The following is a 19825-nucleotide window of genomic DNA, read 5'->3' on the forward strand; positions in this document are numbered from 1 at the left end:
TACATTACAACTTGCAGACCTCAGTGGCAATAGTAAATGTTCAGGTACCTTTTCATCTCCGAAATACTTTGGTGACAGGATGATAATGTTATTTTTTTGGTCAAGGGGTAAGGCATTCCTTCCTTTCTCTGAGCACACATTTACCACATCTAGTGCCCTTACTTATCTGCTCCTTCTACCTACTCCCTCATTGATATTTAATTTGCTCATTGCACCACTGAGTAAAACAGGAGTTGCCCCATGGTTGTGAAACCATAACACTATACTTTGGTTCATATTCTTGTTTTGCCTCACCTCAAGCATGACATAGTTGGATGTGTATCATTTCAGAACAAGGATAAAAATATAAGTATAAACTATATACATATATGCATATATATATATATATTTCAAATGACTAGAATAGAATTATTTTTACTCCTTCAAGATTCAAGACTTAAAGATTTTTACAGTCAACTTTCAAATACCAATTGGAAATTTTTTTAAAAATTTTATTTATTTATTCATGAGAGACAGACAGAGAGAGACAGAGAAACAGGCAGAGGGAGAAGCAGGCTCCCTCTGGGGAGCCTGATGCGAGACTCGATCCCAGGACCCCAGGACCATGACCTGGGCCAAAACCAGATGCTCAACCACTGAGCCACCCAGGTGCCCTGGAAATTATTTTTAATAACAATGTCTATATTTTTCAATAATCCTTGCTAAACTCATAATTTTGGAACTTATAACAAGGTATGGAAACCAATTTTAAAGAAATTCTTGGGGTACCTGGGTGGCTCAGTCAGATCCCAGAGTCCTGGGATCAAGCCCTGTATCAGGCTCCTTGCTCAATGGGAAATCTCTCTCTGCCCCTACCCCCGCTCATGCTCTTTTTCTCTCTCTCGAATTCATAAAATCTGTTTTAAAAAAGAAATTCTTCTTCTCTTTGCTTCTAATCGGATATTTCTTCTGCACATGTGACATAGATTTCCTTTGGTTTCTCTATGTAGAATCAACAACAATCTATACTTCACAGCAATATCAACCCAACAAAAAACCGGATGCCACAAATTCAGATATGGCATCCACTAACAGCCCTCTCAAGGAGATTCAGATATGCACAAGCTAAAAAATAAAACTAGTTAGTGTTTGCTGCATCATATGGGAAGGAAAATGACCAAGTATTTGAGAGCATTGATAACAGGAGGAATGAGTAATGTGAGGCAAAGGGCACACACACTTCCTTGTCAGGGTGGGCAGGATGCCATTTGCAGAATGCCTTCTTACTCCTCCTGGACCAAAAACCTCTTTAATATAATCACCCACAAAACTACAATGGATTAGCATTAAAGGTCTGATGCAGAGAAAGCAAAATCACAGTGAAGGTTGTCCTTTAACACAGAGGCTCAATCAGGGGCACCAAAAAAGTAGTTAAGTGCCCCCCCTGTGGTGCTTAGATGCTGGAAGGCACTGTAAATTGTGAATTTTCTAGCTTTTAATGTTTGTCTAAGACCCTTAACATTTTTCCAATATTGTTGCTCCTAGGACATTTTCTTGAGTTTGTCCCTGTTACCCCTTCTGTGCACATACATTCTGCATTCATATAGGAAAGCATGACAGACAGCTAAATTGATTCAGAAATCTAACACTGAGAAGAAGAAAAAAAGTGGGGTAGCCTTCAGGATATCCCAGAATATGAAGTATAAATATTAAAGTCTCCTGATAAAAAAAAAAAAGAAAGAAAGAAAAGAAAAAGAACAGAAAGAACAGAAAAAAATTTTAAAAAATCTTCATGCTAAGAGTTTAGAAATCTAACATGAAATACAAAAGATCACATAATGGATTTAAAAAAAAAAAACCCACAAAGCTATAGAGCCTAGGCTGTCTTCTTTGTGTCACAAAATTTCTAAGACTTTCTGAACATGTTCAATTATCTGTGTCTACCTATTTATTTTATAAATGGACATCCCTCCCTGGACTATTTTCCAAATCCATATACCCTTTAAAACTACAGTAAAATTTCACAAATGGCTTTTCCTGTTTTGTTTTGTATTACTCTGTGGTCCATCTGGAGATATATTAAGCAGTTAGTTCCTTTAAATAAAAGTGTGTAAAATTATATTGTTCACATACCCCCATACCCACCCCCACACACAAAGAATGAACATGGAACACATGGCACATGGATATTAGATAATGTTACTGTTAGAAAACATCTAACAACAATAAAATAAGCAATAAAACCTGAGGCTTTGGTTTAACAGATGCAATGTTCATCTACCTTCATCACATAAATTATATGTTCAAGAATTGTGTCCTGTGCAAAATACAAACATGTCAATTTCAGCCCAGGGGGCATTTTTCCCTAGGTTTATAACCCCTTGAAAATAGAGGTTTCATCTAGAAAAACTAACAGATCCTCAGCTGCTTTCAACATTATAATATATTCATAAGGCAAGTATTCACTGGCAAACATATAACAAATTAAATGGCATGTGGGTGGGGTCCAAATTCATAATGATGGAAAATGAACCAAACCAACCATGAGACACAAGCAGAAATGAAAGAAGAAAAAGAATATGCAAAAACAAACAATACTAAAAGCAAAACGCCATAGGTAGTTTTTCAGCTAGTATTAGACGAAATGGTGAGTGTGTGTGCACACGCACACGTGTTTGTGTGCTGTAGAAGATCAGCATTAAAATTAAGAATGCAAAACTATCTCATTAAGAACATACTAAAAGGGTCACGAGTAAGAGAAAAGTGTCTTGTAGAAAGAAAATCACGTACCGTCATAGTAGACAATTGCTCCTACCAGTTTGTCCTTCTGGAGCATTGGGAAATGCTCAAGGGCTCTCGATTTGCTGAGGACATAACTGCTTTTCAGGCAATTACTTCCTGCAACCAGATCATATAGCTTGATTCCTACCCAGTAGTAAGGTAGCTGCCACCACCTACAGCATAAATAGGGAGAAAGGTTTCTTGAGACACAGAGCAGAACATTATAGAATGCCACTTTAAGTTATAATATACTTTTCATTTAAGAAAAGCAAAGTGTATCTAGATGTGTACTTACTGCAAAAGAAACAGGAGGAACTGCGTGACTGTTTTTGACACCAACTGAGCTGAATTACATAAGTAAATGAATCAGTGAGACTTTACAGGAATCATCCCTAAAGCAGTGCTTTTGACCTGGCCTCATCTGAGAATTCTCTGGGGATCATCAGCCATAATTACAGATACCTGGGTCTCACATGTCTGGAGACTGCTTTAAGTGGACGAAGGTTGGGGGCCTGGGTGAGGCTAATGTGCACCTAGAGTACAGAGATTCATTGGCTTAAGATGTTCTAAGCAGTCTATGACAAAATATGGACAGAAATGACAAAACCTGTTTCTAGGCACTCACAACTCATGTGGGTAGCAGTTACACAAACCACTGTTTCATATTACCTATATCCCAACTTAAGGCAATTTCATGGACAGCTCCAACACCACCAGGAAAACTGGGTTTTGTAATCTATAATCTGACACCTCTAAACCAAACTTTAGTTCTGGTTCATTTGAACATTTAAAATGAACCAAAAGGGTTTAAGCTTCGAATTGGTACATGTTAGGTTCAGATTTTGCAGCAAGATACTTCTTGGCTATGCATTTTAGTCTGCAAATGACCCTCTTCTGTTCCCCGGTGCAAATGCAGTTGCTCTTCTAGGCTCTCAGTAAACTGGGGTAAGAAACCACTAAATATAAACACAGAATACAACCTCCTCAGCCTTCAAGATCTAGTCCTAAGAGGTGGGTCAGAAAAGGGGAATTTTGGAAAAGCCATGCTTTTAAACACAACAAAGGCAAACATTTGAAGAGGACTAAAGATTAGGACCAATTAAAAATACATTAAGAAAAAAAAAATACATTAAGAAATACACATTGAGGGACTATTTCCATTAAAACTGTGTTGTTCTATTGACCTCAGTTGAGCAAGTAGCATAAAGATGATACCGAAAGGCTTACTTGTAAATTGGAAGCATTATAGGCAACGGAGCTGATAAATGGGGAGCAATTTCTAGTAGGTTGGCACGTTCATGAAGGGCTTCTTTTACCATCCTATACTGAAAAGCAAAACAGAGAAAATTAGTTTGGCAGTAACAGATCATAATATTTTCAAATGGCAAATAGACACCCTGCCAACTGATTGATACACAGAAACCTCTCTACCTCTGAGTGAGGATAGCTCCCTCCTAATCAAATTTCTAATAATACATCATGCTGTCAACCTGAAAGATTTTTTAGAAACCTTAACTGTATTTGCATAGGAGAAAAACATGCTGTCAGAGTTCCCAGGTGTAAGATATTTTCCTGACTGGAGTTACAAGATTATTGTAACAATTTATCTTGCATTCTCTGTATTGTCCGCCCTCTCAGTCCTCTATAATATTTCCCCCTGTAAGAAATAACAGATGTTCCAATTCATGCTAAACGTCCCCTTCTTGCCTCCACTAACACAGCAGAGATGGTACTTAGGAGTTGCACAGTATTTTATAGTTTACAGAAAGGCTTTCATCTTGACTCTTTTTCCCTTGTTATGCCTCTCTGAAAAGCCAGCATTACTATTATAACACTAATTTAAAAATGAGAAAACTGAGGTGCATAGAAATTGAATAAATAACACATCACAAGTCATCGGATTCTAAGTCTAATGCTCTTTTCTTTGCATCCATTATGATGCCGAAGAGACACGGAAGAAAAGAGGACACGTTCGAAACTGACAATGTCAAGTTAGCACTGCTGTGGTTTTCATGTACCAGAAGCAGATAGGGAGTTCAGCTGATTTTTTTTTTTTTTTACCCCTCTGGGAAATGTCATCTTCCACACTGCCTTGGCAGTTTTCAAATGGTGGCAGACTGGACACAATAAAGTGTGACATAAGAAAAGCATGACTCAGATCATCTTTTCCTTAAGAATATGTCAGTGACAATATGAGCGTATGATTGCACTTAGAGTTAAGAGGATCAATTTAACACTTCTGTATTACAACAGAGCCGCCCTCCCCGAAATTGTCTCGGAAGTAGCAATTTGTTAACCATTGGCAAAACAAACAAACAAACAATCACAATTGATAAAAGGCAACATATCCAAAGGTGATTCTGTAAATCTGCTACCTTGATGCACCTGCATAGAAAAAGCCCCTGATTACCCATAAACGCGAAGCTACAGGAAAGAGCCGGGCACACCTCTCCCGAAAGATATTCCAGCAGAATACACTCTAAATAGGTATTTCCAATAGGAAGAAACGTTAAAAGCCATTAAAAAAAAAAAACTGATTTAATTGGGTAGAAAAAAGCATAGTCGCAATTTTTGTTTAACAACCAGCATACACAATTACCTGCTCAATATCCAACTTCATGATAGCCTTCTGAAGATATCTCACACCACCATGGATCAATTTAGTGCTTCTGCTGCTGGTCCCTGATGAGAAATCATCTCTTTCTACAAGGGCTGTTTTTAGTCCTGTGTAACCAGAAAACCAAATTAACTTCTTAAATTACACAATTTGTATGTAATTCATTAAAGGCACTTCTCCAGGGTAGAGACAATCACAAGAAAAATTACTCTGAACATGGATAAATTTGTATTCAAAGTGCAGTACACTGTCTATATTATAATGAAGAGATTTTAGCCTCTTCCTGGGGGAAAAGTCAAACCAGAACTAGAAGCATATTAAACTGTGAATGAATCACAACTAGAAAATATTACAGTACAATTTCATGGCAGTAACATACTCTGGGGCACCCAGAGGGTCAAAGGAGAGCCTGGCACCCATCCTGACCCATGTAGAGTTAACTCAGTGTGGTTTTGAAGCCTTGTGGAACTCACATTCATCCCTCATTACAAGTCTCTCACCCATTCCAGCCCTTCATTCCCATAAAATGGGGGGGGGGGGGGACCAAAAGCACCAAAAGGGAAGAAGGAAGAGAATAACCTCTGACACTGAGGGGTTCATAGTTTAAGACATGCAAGCATAGTATGATAGAATCATAAAGAAAAATACTAGCCAGAACCAATAGACCCCGTGCAGAGTATCCATGAGTAAAGACAAGACAGTATTCTGGGTAAAGATGAAGGTGAGCAGAGACACACGTTGGTTCTAGGAGTCTTATCTCTGCCCCTTTCTTTGAGGGTTGCAATAAATCCCGTAGGGATGAAACCAGCTTTGTTTTGTTTTCTTAGAGTCATCCCTGCTTCTTCAGGCCTGGCTGGGACCAACAGTAAGTACTGCAAGTGTCATACACCAGTTAGAGATGCAAAGTGGATACCAACACCAAGCCACGAGGCACTGTCACAGCCGGGTGTACTCACAGGGGATGAGAGAATGGCAGGGTCAGTTACAATGAGAATATGCAACCAGAACAGTCTGGGCTCACAAAGCCCATATAAGATAATCTGTGCATGTATTCAATTCAGAACCACTCATTACATTTAATACCAAAGGGTCGTTCTTACAACTTTTAACAGTTTAAATATCGTACCCAAATGTCATCGTAAAATCAGGGCAATTCCCTTGACTCAAGAGGACAAAATATTTGGAAACCACGGAGGAAAAAGTAGAGAACTTTGATTCAAGGGCAAAACCACTAATGCTCTAACTAACTAGCAAAATAACACAGAAATCACAGGTGCTGTAGCCTCAGGTCACACTTCGGAAGCATTTATGCCAGGCAAGGATCTGTCGAAGTCTCAACTGTGGAAACTCTATCAGATGCGCTTAGTAAACTTAGTACTGAATGTATTTGAAAAAAAAAAAAAAACAAAAAACAAAAAAACAGAAAAATGCGTCATATACATATATATATATATATAATTTTTTTTTTTAACAAGGATATTGGGAACCTACAAGGCAGGCCCCGGGCGGGCATTAGGCCGGAGTCCGGTGGACGAGCCGCAGAGCCGCTCCCGCCCAGACACGCGGGGAGAGCGCGGCAGTTTTACAGGCGCGAGACTGGAGAACACAGAGGACCCCGCTCTTACTCGGGCCTGGAGGGAAACCGGGAGCCCCGCCTAAAACCGCGGTCAGGGGCGCGGGGGCGAGCTCTTGGGATGCTCTGCTCAGCGGCTCCTCTGTCCGAGGCGACGGCTCTCGCGGGCCCGGGCCCCACCTCCCGCGGCACCTGGGAACCCGCCCCTCAGCGAGGCCTGTCAGCCACCGCGGAATCCGGGGCCCGGCCCACGAGGCCAGGAGGCAGGGCCAAGCACTCGCCACCAACCACCCCCCCGCCCATGGCGCCCCCTCCCGGCATGACCCCCTCCCTGAGCGCAGGCCCGACCTTGCCGGCTCCTCACGGCAGGAGGCAGGGGAGGCACCTCTGCCCTGAAGGCCCGGGGGCCTGGACTTCCGCTCCCCTGGCCTCTCTGCTCGGCCGACTTCCAGTCCCCTGCTGGCTCTGCTCGGCCGACTTCCGCTCCCCTGGCCGCTCTGGTTGCCGACTTCCGGTCCCCTGCCGGCTCTGGTTGGCCAACTTCCGCTCCGCTGCCCGCTCTGGTTGGCCGGGAGGCAGCAGGCTGCCGCGTTTCAGGGCCGCGGACTCGAGGCGGCCCCCAGGCTTCGGGTCACAAGGAGCGAGGCGTGGCCGGGCGGAGGGGAGTCGTGCCCAGGGGCGGGACTTGCTGGAAGCACGGCCGCCCGACCCGCTGGGCTGGGCGATGGCACGCGGTCCACGCCAAGAAGTTGGCGTCGTTTGCTGATGGCACGACTCCCGCGTGAACAAGAACCGCGGGCACAGCCGACACTGTCACTGGTACCTGGGCCGGGGGCTGCAGGAAGGGCTGAGTTTAGGGGGCAGCCGCTGGCGGGGATGAACGCGGGCAAGAGCCAGCACAGCACGTAAGCCGCCTGGGGCCCAGCGGCTGAGCACTCGCCCTGACCCAGAGCGTGACCCCGGGGACCCGGGGTCGAGGCCCGAGTCGGGCTCCTGCAGGGAGCCTGCTTCTCCCTCTGCCTGGGTCTCTCTCTCTCTCTCTCTCTGGAGTAAATAAAATCTTAAGCACGAGAAAGGCAAATGCTCGAGATGGCCCAGCTCACTGGGGGGCCACTTGTCACGTTGGGGCTGGGGACGATGTGAAGATCTAGGGGGAGGAAGAGTAAGAGGCAGGTCACAAAGGGCCGTACATCCACATTAGGGAATTTGGGCTCTGTCCCACCTGCAGTTGTTTCTCACAAGTAAGTAGGATCAGAGTCTCCTGACAGGAAAATGCCTCTGAGAACGTGGCTCCAAGTCATGAATCGGTTTGAGTAGCAAATACTTTGTTAGAAAGCACAAGACTTGGCATCAGTGCCACAGATGCACGGTCCTGAACACTGTACTCAGCTACAAGTTATCCTTTTTTTTTTTAAGATTTTATTTTTACTTTTTATTTTTATTTTATTTTTATTTTTCCAGAAATTCTCAGATATTGTTTTGAGAAACACAAACCCCTGTGGGAGTGGAGGATAGGCTGTGCTGGAGAAGAGCTGGAGGCACATCATTTAGGGGATGTGCCATAGGGCAGGAGTAGGGCAATAAAGAGTCCAGCCTCACAAGGCAGTAGATGGTACTGGAGAGTGATGTGAAGAGAGAATTTTATGGGCTTATCATGTTATGTTATCAGGAAGGATTTTTTTTTTTTTCTTTCCTAAACTGACAGAGTGTGAGGCAGGGAACTACTCTAGGAATTAGCAAGCCATCTCAGGAGGATATTTCAGGATATGTAAGTGAGAGCTAACACTTTAAAGCCTCAAAACTGCTTTTGCAAGTATTGGACATTTAAAAAAGTTCTTCACATGTATTTATGTGAGAAACCCTAGTGAATACCAACAAAAGTTAAAATGGGCTTCTCTGTCAAACCCGGCTGTTTTGCTTGTCCTATTATTTCTAGTGTCATATCATCAGCTACCCACCAGAATTTCTGGAGTGAAATGATAACGCTCCTTCCAGAGCAAGAAAACATAAAAATTTAACCTCCAAAGTCATAGCTAAATTGATATACTCAAGCACTATGTAACCTAAAAGTACTACCAAAAGTTTTCAGAACCACACACACACACAAATACCCAGATATTTGAAAAAACATATATTTAAATTTTCAACTGCTATTACACACTAAATAATTTCTCACTTTTATTGAATGAGAACGAACAATGGAAGGAGGGAGGAGGAAAGTGATGCAAAATCAAGACATTATTAGATTTGTTTCTCGGGACGACTGGGTGGCCCAGTGGTTGAGCATCTGGCTCAGGGTGTGATCCCCGGGGTCCCAGGATCGAGTCCCACATCAGGCTCCCCGGAGGGCCTGCTTCTCCCTCTGCCTGTGTCTCTGCCTCTCTCTGTATCTCTCATGAATAAATAAATAAAATCTTAAAAAAGAAAAAGATGTTTCTCATAAATGTTTTTTAACTGATGAACTGACCACAGCAAAGACAATGAAATTTTAAAAAGCCTTATAATATTGCACAGTTCCATTACCTAATGTGCTCCTTTCTGTTTCACCTTTCAAAACTCCAAAATTTTCCTCCCCTCAAAAATTACTGATCAAAATTAAGAACTCCATTTTCTGATACTTTTAAGTATAAAGCAAGGCAGTGAAAAAAGGGTACTGCTTTACCGTCTTAAAGAGAACAAACAGTATTTTTAAGTAACATTTAATACTAACATGTTGTGCTCTTAGATAAAATAATTCAGTTTGAAGGTCGTCAAATAATGTACCCAAGGCTTCAAACAACTCCTCCTGGCTGGCTGTGGATCTGAGGAGTTCGGGAAGATCTTCCCTTAGCATAGAAAGAACAGGCTCCCCAGGGGCTGGCAGTGAGGGGCTGGCCTCTCTGTGCATGTACAGTAATTCACCTAAACTAGTCCAAGATTCTATGGTGAATAGCCTTTTTTCCCCCTCTTCTTTTTAGCAGTTGCTTTTCATGGAAAGCAATGAGCTCTGTCACTGCCGAGATGAACCAGAACATTTAGTTATTTAATTAATTTATTTTTATTATTGATTGCTTTTAATAGGTGTTCACAGTAGTAGGAATTTCATGACAGTGGTGAAGTATTAATATTTGGAGTGAAATGACTCTAAAAATCTGAGGTGGAATAACAAGGTTAGCTACAGCGGAAGAATAAAGTCAAATGAGGGATAGGTAGGCTCAGTGGTTGAGCATCTGCCTGTGGCTCAGGGCGTGATCCTGGGGTCCCGGAATCGAGTCCCGCTTCTCCCTCTGCCTGTGTCTCTGCCTCTCTCTCTAGGTCTCTCATGAATAAACAAATTAAAAAAAAAATCCTTCAGGTCAAGTGAAATCTTCCTTTCCATCATCTTCAACCCATCTTCTACCGAGTTCAAACTGTGTCCTGAGTGATGTATGGCAAGGGCCATAGCTTTGCCTTTTTGGACCTAAGTGAGGACATCTAGGTACCACGCACTTCCAACTAAACCAATACGTGGCTCAAGACAGTTGAATGAATATGGAGGCATAATTAATTACCTTCTAAGGGGAAGAATGGTACGACATTTAACTTTCACAACATGATACAGAACAGAAGTATATTTTAATACCTTTTACTGATTATCTTATTATGCATGAAAACATGCTCAATATAATAAATGCAGAGAAGTAAAGAGAACAAAATAAAACTCTCCTGTAATCGCACCACTTAGAGATAACCATAGTTAGTTGACATTTGTGAACATTTAAACGTTCACATTTTCTATGCATGGATATAATCACATATGTACATTTTTACAAAAATAGGATCATATGATATATTCCATTTTTTTCATTTAACATTATTTATTGTAAACATCTCTGCATGTCAATACATATTTTTCTATAATTTCATTTTTAATGTACGAATAGTATTACACTAAATATTTACAATGATTTATATTCAATTTCCTATTTTTGAACATTTGGGTTATTTCATACCTTCACTATCACAGATAGTACTGCAACATATTTTCATTTAAAATCTTTGCATTTTTAATTATTCCATTAGAATAAATTTTCAGATATGGCATTATTTAGATATTTTTTAAACAGAAAGGAGATATTAACCCCTGTGAATTACCTAGCAGAGGCACCAAGGTAATCTACAAATCAAAAAATTTAAATACTCTGTACATTAGTACCATAGCATATGTATTAAAGCCACATACCCCATGAAGGAGAAATGCTGCAGTTTAAGGAAGGGAAAGTTTATCTTTCTGTAGAAAAGCTTTGGGCACTTACCCTTGGATATGAGAAAGCCAATGCCATTAGTAAGACAAGGGACTATGCCAAAGGCTGACCATTTTATATGAAGGATCAATCTCTTAAAAAAATAACTCTTCTAGAGCGCAAAGTATACCTGGCTTGTTAATCCTCGCAGTCTCAATTGTATGTGTTGGCCTAGTTTTTTTCTAACAATGAAGGTTAGCATTTTACAGAATTATTATTGGATTAGTTATTTCATATCTATTACTATTTTTATATTAAGAAACAGATAAACTATTAAAGGAGACGTCACGTTACAGTAGAATGTATCCTTAACACACTTTGTGTTCCTTAAGTACACACAGACTATGGAGATACAAAAATGTATTAAGCTATAACATTAATTTGAATAATACAGTTATGAGGGAAGAAGGGAGTTGCTGTTAGTGCTTCCTCTTTTTACTTTTTTATTATAAAAATTGCTGGTCTTCAAAGAGAGGAAGACTATCCAAACAACTGAGACAGATGAAAGGAGAGACTAATATACTACTGGCTTCCTAGTTACAAAATTCAGATGTAGACAACATTAACAATAGAAATGTCCCATATATATTTCCAGAAACTTTTATGCTTATGATAGTATACAACCTGTGTACCATTTTGCTTTAAACACAAATACGATTAACAAACTCATTATTCTTCACAACTTGTTTTCCAATTTATAATACATTTTAGCCATTTCCTGAAAATGCATATAAACCTCTTTTCGATGATGGAATGTACCCAATTTATTAAACCAGGCCTCAGGTTTTTGCTATTATATATTGCTGTAAGTAAAATTTAGATCGATATGGCATTATGAGTTCAACTTTGAACTCCTCCTCTTCTGCAAACACAGAGAAAATAATCTCTATGTATATTTAAAGAACAAGGTTGACTCAAAAATAAACACACTTTGGATCAGAAATGCAGCAGAAATTCAGAGTGGAGTAGGGAGGCCAAAAGCCTCCGTCTTGCTGAGCTCTGGGTCTGAAATAGGCAAAAGCATCCAAAAATTCAATTCCTGAAGGGCAAGAGGAATACAAGTCTCCCTTGCAAGGAGAGGTAAGAAAGCTGGACTAAGTATCTGAATTTCTGGTGGAGATGCTTCTGATGACCACTGTCCGGGGCTGTGGACTATCTGTGGGGACATATCTAGGATATAGGAAGACGGACACAGAGAGCATCACCTAAGCCAAAGCACCATCAGCTGGCTCAGCAATCAATCTGTACAATACCCAATATCAACACAGGGTAAGAGCCTCAATTTGGCTCTGAGAAAAGTCTCTGATGGGACTCAAGAGTGGAAAGGACTCTATGTGTACAATTTAAGGTATGGAAACAGAGTTATATAAACGTGATTTCAAATGAATGAAAGGAAGGAAGGAAAAGTGGCAAAATAAAAGATGTAAGGTAAAAAATACAAAATAAATTCATACAGCATCCAAACAAATGGAAATAATTCAAATTCCATTCTTTTTTTATGCTTAATAGAATCTATCTTTAAATGGATCAGACTCACCTTGTTAAAGACAGATTCTAATTGGAATCAAAATAAAAATCTTAATAAAAAAATAAAGATAGATTCTCTTTATTAAGCATTAAAAAAAAAATCCCCTGGCTCCTGGCTGGCTCAGTTGGAAGAGCATGGACTCCTGATCTTAGGGTTATAAGTTCAAGCCCCATGCTGGGTACAGAGATTACTCAAATGAACAAACTTAAAAAAAATACAGAAGAATCTAGCTATCCACTGTTTATCATAGACATACTAAAGATAAAGGATATAGAGAAGTTGAAAAAATATGAAACAAACCCAGTCTGATAAGTTATAAATAATTTCCCAGTCTCAAAGGTTTATTATATTTTTGCCACAGATAAATTCTAATTGTTTTAAATCAGATTTAGCAAAATTTCCAAATGGAAAATGACAGTGTTGGTGTCCTGCTTAAAAATACCATTTTAATACCAAAATACCATTCTTGTTCCATTTCTTAAAAAATATTCACATACACTTTCTTCTAATAGTTTAATGGTGTTTTTTTGTTACATCCTTGGTTCACTTGGAACATGACAAATAGAAGATATATATGTATATATTTATATATATATTCTAACACCACTTATTAAATAACCAATAATGAAGGATTTGAAATGCTGCCTTTATCATATTCTAAATTTTATGTATTTAGATTTCTAGGCTCTTTTGTTTCATTTATCTCTATGTTCATTTAGCAAACTATTTTAATAAAAGTAGCTTTAAAATACACTTTAATACCCGATAGATCTCTGTATCTTTCATCATTACTCTTTTTCAAAATTCATTCCAATAGGTCTCAGAGGCTTATTTTTCCAGATAAACTTTAGCACAATTTTCCAAGTCCTGCCTCTGGTTCTTGTCAAAGACAATCAGTATATTAATTAAAATTACATTAAATTTCCAACAAATTTTAGTAGGAATTTGCAATCTGGTCTAACTAGTACTGTTCAGCAAACAGCAAACTTTCATCTGTTGCAAGTCCACTGTCCCAAAATAGGATTCTCTCTTCCGTCGTGGTGACAGAGGCGTGGAAGTAGAAGAGGTTGAGGGTGTAGGCTCCTAATTCCCAGAATGCACTATTTTCCCAGGCTCTCCCTCTTCTGTACTTTTCCTACGATGCACATATCTCCACCCTTTTACAAACCTTTACTTATGCAGAAAAGTCTTATTGTTCTCTTTCATTTATGTCTGAAAACCTGGAGGCTCTCTATAAGGTTATGACACTTGGCAGAAGCTCACAAAGCTAGTAAATGATGAAGCCAAGACTTGATCCCACTTCATTTTAATTCCATAACCCGTGTCCTTAATCACTGGGCTATACCATGTTAGAGTGCAGGAACTGAGAATTGAGGAACTACCAGACATAAACCATTCATAAACTAAAAGTATGTATACCCTTTAGGAACAAGAGAACTACAGCTAACATTTCCCTCCTGCAAGAGGCAGTATTCTCTGGAATTTGAATTAAAAGCCATAAAGGTTAAATGTTATAAATCTGGTTTTAAACCAAAAAATAGGTGATCCCTGATACATAGAGGTAAAGTCACATAAAAAAACAAAATGAACTGAAAAGACACCTTGAAGGACCCTGAGGGGGTGATTATATTTATCAGATTTTCCTCATTCCAGCTCTCACAGGGGGCAGACTGCCTCGAACTGCGCGTCAAGGCTGGGCTCCTGCCCAGAGACTGGACACAGTGTTAAACAGAGAAGCAATTTCTATTGATCCTGGAAACCTGCAGAAGAACGTGACGAGAATTGTGCATATTATGTTTATAAAATCATATTCCCAAATGAAACAAATGAAAATTGATTCCCAAGAAAATGCAGAGGGTAAGAATGCAAATAAATGTTCATTAGGAAGACTTCATGACTTTTTCCTTGCCTTCTACAGTCTTTGTTTATCCATTACCAAAATTGCATTTGGGCATAGTATTTCATCAAAAAGCTTGTGCAAACATTTCTATACAAGCCCTTTAACATCTAGTGGTTCCCCCAAAACTTTGATGTCCTGAAAAATCTAATTATTACTGGTAACTTTAAAAGATCACAGTAATTTATTTTTGTCAAATGTGACTAAAGATTAATGGATACAATCAGGAATAATTTGGTAAAAACATATCAAACGCAGAGAAAGCAAAATTTGTTGTTAAGTGAAGCATCAAATATAATAAAAGAGCAAATTCCATGAATGAACAGCAACAGTGCACAATTCATTAACCAAATGCCCATGATTATTTCACACTTCAGAGGGCTACTGATATGATCAGAAATTGTAGTAAAAGGATAAATACAGATTAACTTCAGCATCTCTATACATTTTAATTATAAATCCTACCCCCCAAGGGATACCAGTGTAATAAAAGAAATACAAACTGAGGTTTATCCAACCCTTTTATAAGGCATATTCTGCAGACAAAACTCCATATACATAAAAAGACATTCAGCCAATTGTTACGAACTGGTCAACAGCCAGTCTCTGGAAACTCCTGTCTTCCCAAAGCCATCATCACCAGCGTACCATCATCACCATCACTATCCTCATATGACTTTGATCATGGGCTCACACACCAGTTAATGTCCTGCTCACTGCCCAAAGGAAAGAAAAATGCACTTGTTCAGCAATGACTAACAAACTACAATCTCCTGGAGGACAAAACGACATCTTATTAATCTACTTCTCAGAGCTAGATCAGTGCTTGACTCACAAACAGTTTTGCTTTAAAACAGGAAAAACAAAACAAAACAAAACCAAAGCCAAACAAACAAAAAACTTGAAACTTAAAGAACATCCTTGGGATGAATTCTTCAGCCATTTAAAAGAATGAATACCTTTTACCTGTAAAGATGGTTAAATATACTGTTATTTGAGAGTAACAGGCTGCAAAGTAATGACTATAGTACGATCTTGCCTACGTTTTGAAAAAGATATAAATCTAGAAAGTGAGACTTTTTAAAAGGAGAAAAGGAAGAAAAGGCACAAAAGAATATTGGTTGCCTTATTATCATTGCACTCAATCCTGCAACCTACCCTAATTTTTTGAAGGAAGCTGGCTCTCTAATGCCCCTCAACTCCCCCAATCAGTTCTAGGTTTCCATTTAAACAAAGCCCTCTGCCTTCAAAGAATCCTCTCTCATTTTCTCCTTCTATCATTGATATCCAGTCAGTTCTCCATTCTGCATTCTACCCACTGTGTATTTTCTGCCTCCACTCTGAGCAATACCGGGGACACACACACACACACACACACACACACACACACACACACACCCTTCATAGAAAACAAACTTACATTTTCTAACCACAGCAAAGTAACTCCCTATCACATTTTCCATAGGGTGGTTCTAAATCTTTTCTACATGGAAGTCCCCTACCCCTATCCATAAGGAGAACATCTCTGTTTTTGTGTGTATAAGAATAAGCCGTACTCACACAAGCTTCCTTTTTTAATATCTTAGAATCTTTACCCTTTGTTTTTGTCTCTGAGAGATGTCCCTTATTTCCCTGCCAAACCTAAGATACATCTTTGATATGCTTGTTCAACATGCTGCCTTCTATTATTTGCCTATGAAGATTCTCCTCCTGTACAGGCTCTTTCCTCTGCATGCACAGAAATATTCAAATTGTTCCTCTCGAAAGAAAGGGAGAAAGAGAGAAAGGAGGGAGGGAGGGATGTAGGAAGGAAGAAAACAATTGTACATGTTGGCTCCTTTCTTTATATCCTACTACAGCATCAAGTTACCTCCTTCTATTTTGTTTGTCCCAGTCCCGCCCCCCCCCCCAGCTTCTCTCATACACACTCGATGCTCCAAATGGAAACGTGCTGTCTCCCACACACACTGACTCCATGCGGTTCCTCCTGCATGTTCCCTCAGATGGGAATACTTTCACCAAGCAATGTTTGCCTATGCTAAACATAAACAGTAGCTTTCCCTCTCCTGACAGTTCTCTGCAGATATAATGACCCTCAGCTTTATTGTGTCCATAATGCCCATACATCTTTTGAAGGCACATACTCTCCAACATGTAACTCGATCTCTCCAGACAAGTAGAACTATGATCACCTTAGAGGTGTCAACTATGTCAGTCCAGTGTGTGTTCTCATTAGTATCTTGCATACTGCCATGCATACAATAGGCAGTCAGTGAATATTTGTGGAACTAAAATAGAAAAAGGAAAGAAAAAGAAGAAAGAAAGAAGAAAGAAAGAAGAAAGAAAGAAAGAAAGAAAGAAAGAAAGAAAGAAAGAAAGAAAGAAAAGAAAAAAAAGAAAAGAAAAGAAAAGAAGAAAAGAAAAGCAAGCTGCTATATATTTCAGTACATAACATAAACATAACCAGAAACACCAAAATATATTTTTCTGAATCCTACTGGGGGAGTGATTCACTAGGACAGAAAAATCACCACCTGGTCAATTCTCCCTCCTGGGAGGGGTAGCCCCAAAGGAGATGTCCCATTACATCACAAACATGTCCTCCCCTTCCACTCTCCTCCGCAGGCCTCCAGGGGAGAGAGGTGAATTCTGATACCTTGACATAACTCTAACCATTCTTTCCATCTGGTTTAATGTGTCCGAGGGAAACGTGGCACAAATTATGAACCATGGATGTAAACAGGGAGTTATATGAAAGTTGGGGCCTATCTGACAACAGAATAAATTCCAATGCCTATATTTGGGATTTACCATTATTTGGAAGTGACAGAAAGGAACTAAGCTGTGAAGTCTCTGTGAATCAAAACTTCAGTGCTGACCCTATGCTAGCATAGTAAATCTAGGGCACTTTCTTGACCACATATGTCTAAACCTTGTGAAACTTATTAATTTTTTCAAAAGATTTTATTTATTTATTCATGAATGACACAGAGGCAGAGACACAGGCAGAGGGAGAAGCAGGCTCCATGCTGGGAGCCTGATACGGGACTCGATCCCAGGACCCCAGGATCACGACCAGAGTCCAAGGCAGACGCTCAACCACTGAGCCATCCAGGCACCCCAAATTTATTCATTTCTTAAGAGTAAACTACCAGGTATAAAAGGCAACTAAGTCTATGGTGGAGGTGGCAGTAACTTAATCTGAGAATTATTCTATATAATGTATTACCATTGAATACAAAATTGCAATAAATACTGAACCTGATACACTAACTAAAATAATCCAGAGTCAAAATTCCTTGCAACAGTGCCCAGCCCAACAGGGTACATCTAAGGATACCACAAAGATTACTTTTCCTGGACAACTGGTTCTAAAAGTCTCTTGCCTTAGGGGTGCCTGGATGGCTCATCTGGTTAAGCCACTGACTCTTGATTTCAGTTGAGATGGTGATCTCAGGGTCATGGGATGGAGCCCCATGTGGGCTCCACACTCAGGGTCCTTCCCCATCCACCTCCCCCTAACTCGGCTCTCACATATACTCTCTCTTTCTAAAATTGAATTTAAATAAAATATTAAAGTAAAAATAAATAGACACCATCCTAAGTAAATAAATAAGTACAATCTTCTTAAAAAGTACTAAAAAAAAAAAAAAGTCTTTGGCTTCATGTTAATAATGATAGCTACAGGGGCCCCTGCCTGGCTTGGTCATAGAGCTTGCAACTCTTAATCCCAGGGTCATGAGTTTAAGCTCCACGTTGGATGTGAAGCGTACTTAAAATAAAAAAGAATAGTAATAATAAAAATGGTAGCTATAAATACTACCTATAATTTATTTAGCTCTATTTTATATCACAAGCATTGTTTTTAAGTCATCTTCATGACTTCACATTTAATCCTCACAACATTCAAAGAATGATTTTTTTCCTTATCTGAAAGACAAGGAACCTTACAGAAATTATCTGCCCAAGTGCATGTGTGTGTGTGCGTGTGTGTGTGCGTGTGTGTGTGTTCACAACTATATACACATCTGATTAAGATGCTGAGCCGGGATATGTATTCAGATTTCCTTCACCACAAACTCCACACTAAAAACAATCAACTAAAAATCAGACTATTTTTATTAAATATATCATATGGAAAAGCACTGGTGTTCCATATTAAAATTTCTTTCTTTACATGTCATGTTTCCATTTTTAAAGAGCTTTTTCATCATGCCTTTACTAATGCTGACTGATAGGGTGCCTGAGACAGAACTACAGGTTAGCAACAGTCTGTTCTATCATGAAGTCACATAAACCCGAGTTACCCAAACTGAAGTCCGTATTTCACTAGGAAAAAATGCTTTTAAGAGATAGAGGAACAAAAACAATTATTTTAATAGATTAATTCATTTTAATAAATCTTTTTTACCTTTCACTGACATAAATGTGATATCAGATGATATACAAATATTTTTATTTCATTAAAAGTTATTTACTTTCTGAGATTAGAAAGAAATAGGAGGAACATCAAAATAATGAATTCATAGGAATTTAAACTTTCCTTTTTAAAGAAATTCATTTAAGTGTAAAATATAAGCTGTGTTTAATTTTAAAATTGTGCAGGTGCCTATATTAAAAAATATGAAAATGCTTCACAAAGGATGGAAAATCAGGAAATGCAACAGAAATGTGACTTTACTAGCATACAAAGCACACTGCATGTTTGACTAGGGGACCCAGGTGTGGGGAGATGAGACCATTATCTGGAATACATCTATCCACAAGGAGACTCACCTCTGGTGACAGCATCTAGTGCACAGCCACATCCTGTTGCTCCTCCTCCAATGACAAGGATATCGAATTCAGACATGTTTTGCAAAGTCAGTAGCTGAGCTTCTCTGGAAGGAGGCTCCCTGTTAACAGGTTCTGAAACGCACTCTGCTGCTTCGACATAGGCCAGGTTCACCTGATGTAAAAGTCCAAAGTCCGTTTTCAGTTTTTCATGTAGAATGCTAATGCAATACACTTTACATTATACTAAAAGAAGAAGTTTGTAATGGAGACAAGCAATACGAAAGCTAGACCATACTTCATCGTCCACATGGAATTACAAGACTAACTATCTTGTAGAAAAGAAAAGTCCTTAAGATTCTAGAGGTTTTGTTTCATTTTGTTTTGTTTTTAATAAGCCACAACTATTTAGGCA

General features: G+C 39.3%; 1 protein-coding gene across 4 annotated transcripts in view; it reads right to left on the minus strand.

Moving 5' to 3' along the window:
• The window catches only part of GPD2 (glycerol-3-phosphate dehydrogenase 2), a 140655-nt gene that overhangs the window by 62818 nt on the left and 58012 nt on the right, over nucleotides 1-19825 (minus strand). For all 4 annotated transcript variants that reach the window (XM_055308239.1, XM_055308240.1, XM_055308237.1 and 1 more), the window contains exons 3-6: nucleotides 19414-19585; nucleotides 5360-5484; nucleotides 3988-4085; nucleotides 2770-2933 (exon numbers count right to left, since the gene is read on the minus strand). In XM_055308239.1, the coding sequence (XP_055164214.1) occupies nucleotides 2770-2933; nucleotides 3988-4085; nucleotides 5360-5484; nucleotides 19414-19585 (559 nt within the window). The remainder of the gene's footprint in view (nucleotides 1-2769; nucleotides 2934-3987; nucleotides 4086-5359; nucleotides 5485-19413; nucleotides 19586-19825) is intronic.

This window comes from Nyctereutes procyonoides, unplaced genomic scaffold, assembly GCF_905146905.1.
Source record: "Nyctereutes procyonoides isolate TBG_1078 unplaced genomic scaffold, NYPRO_anot_genome, whole genome shotgun sequence".
NCBI classification, from domain to species: domain Eukaryota; kingdom Metazoa; phylum Chordata; class Mammalia; order Carnivora; family Canidae; genus Nyctereutes; species Nyctereutes procyonoides.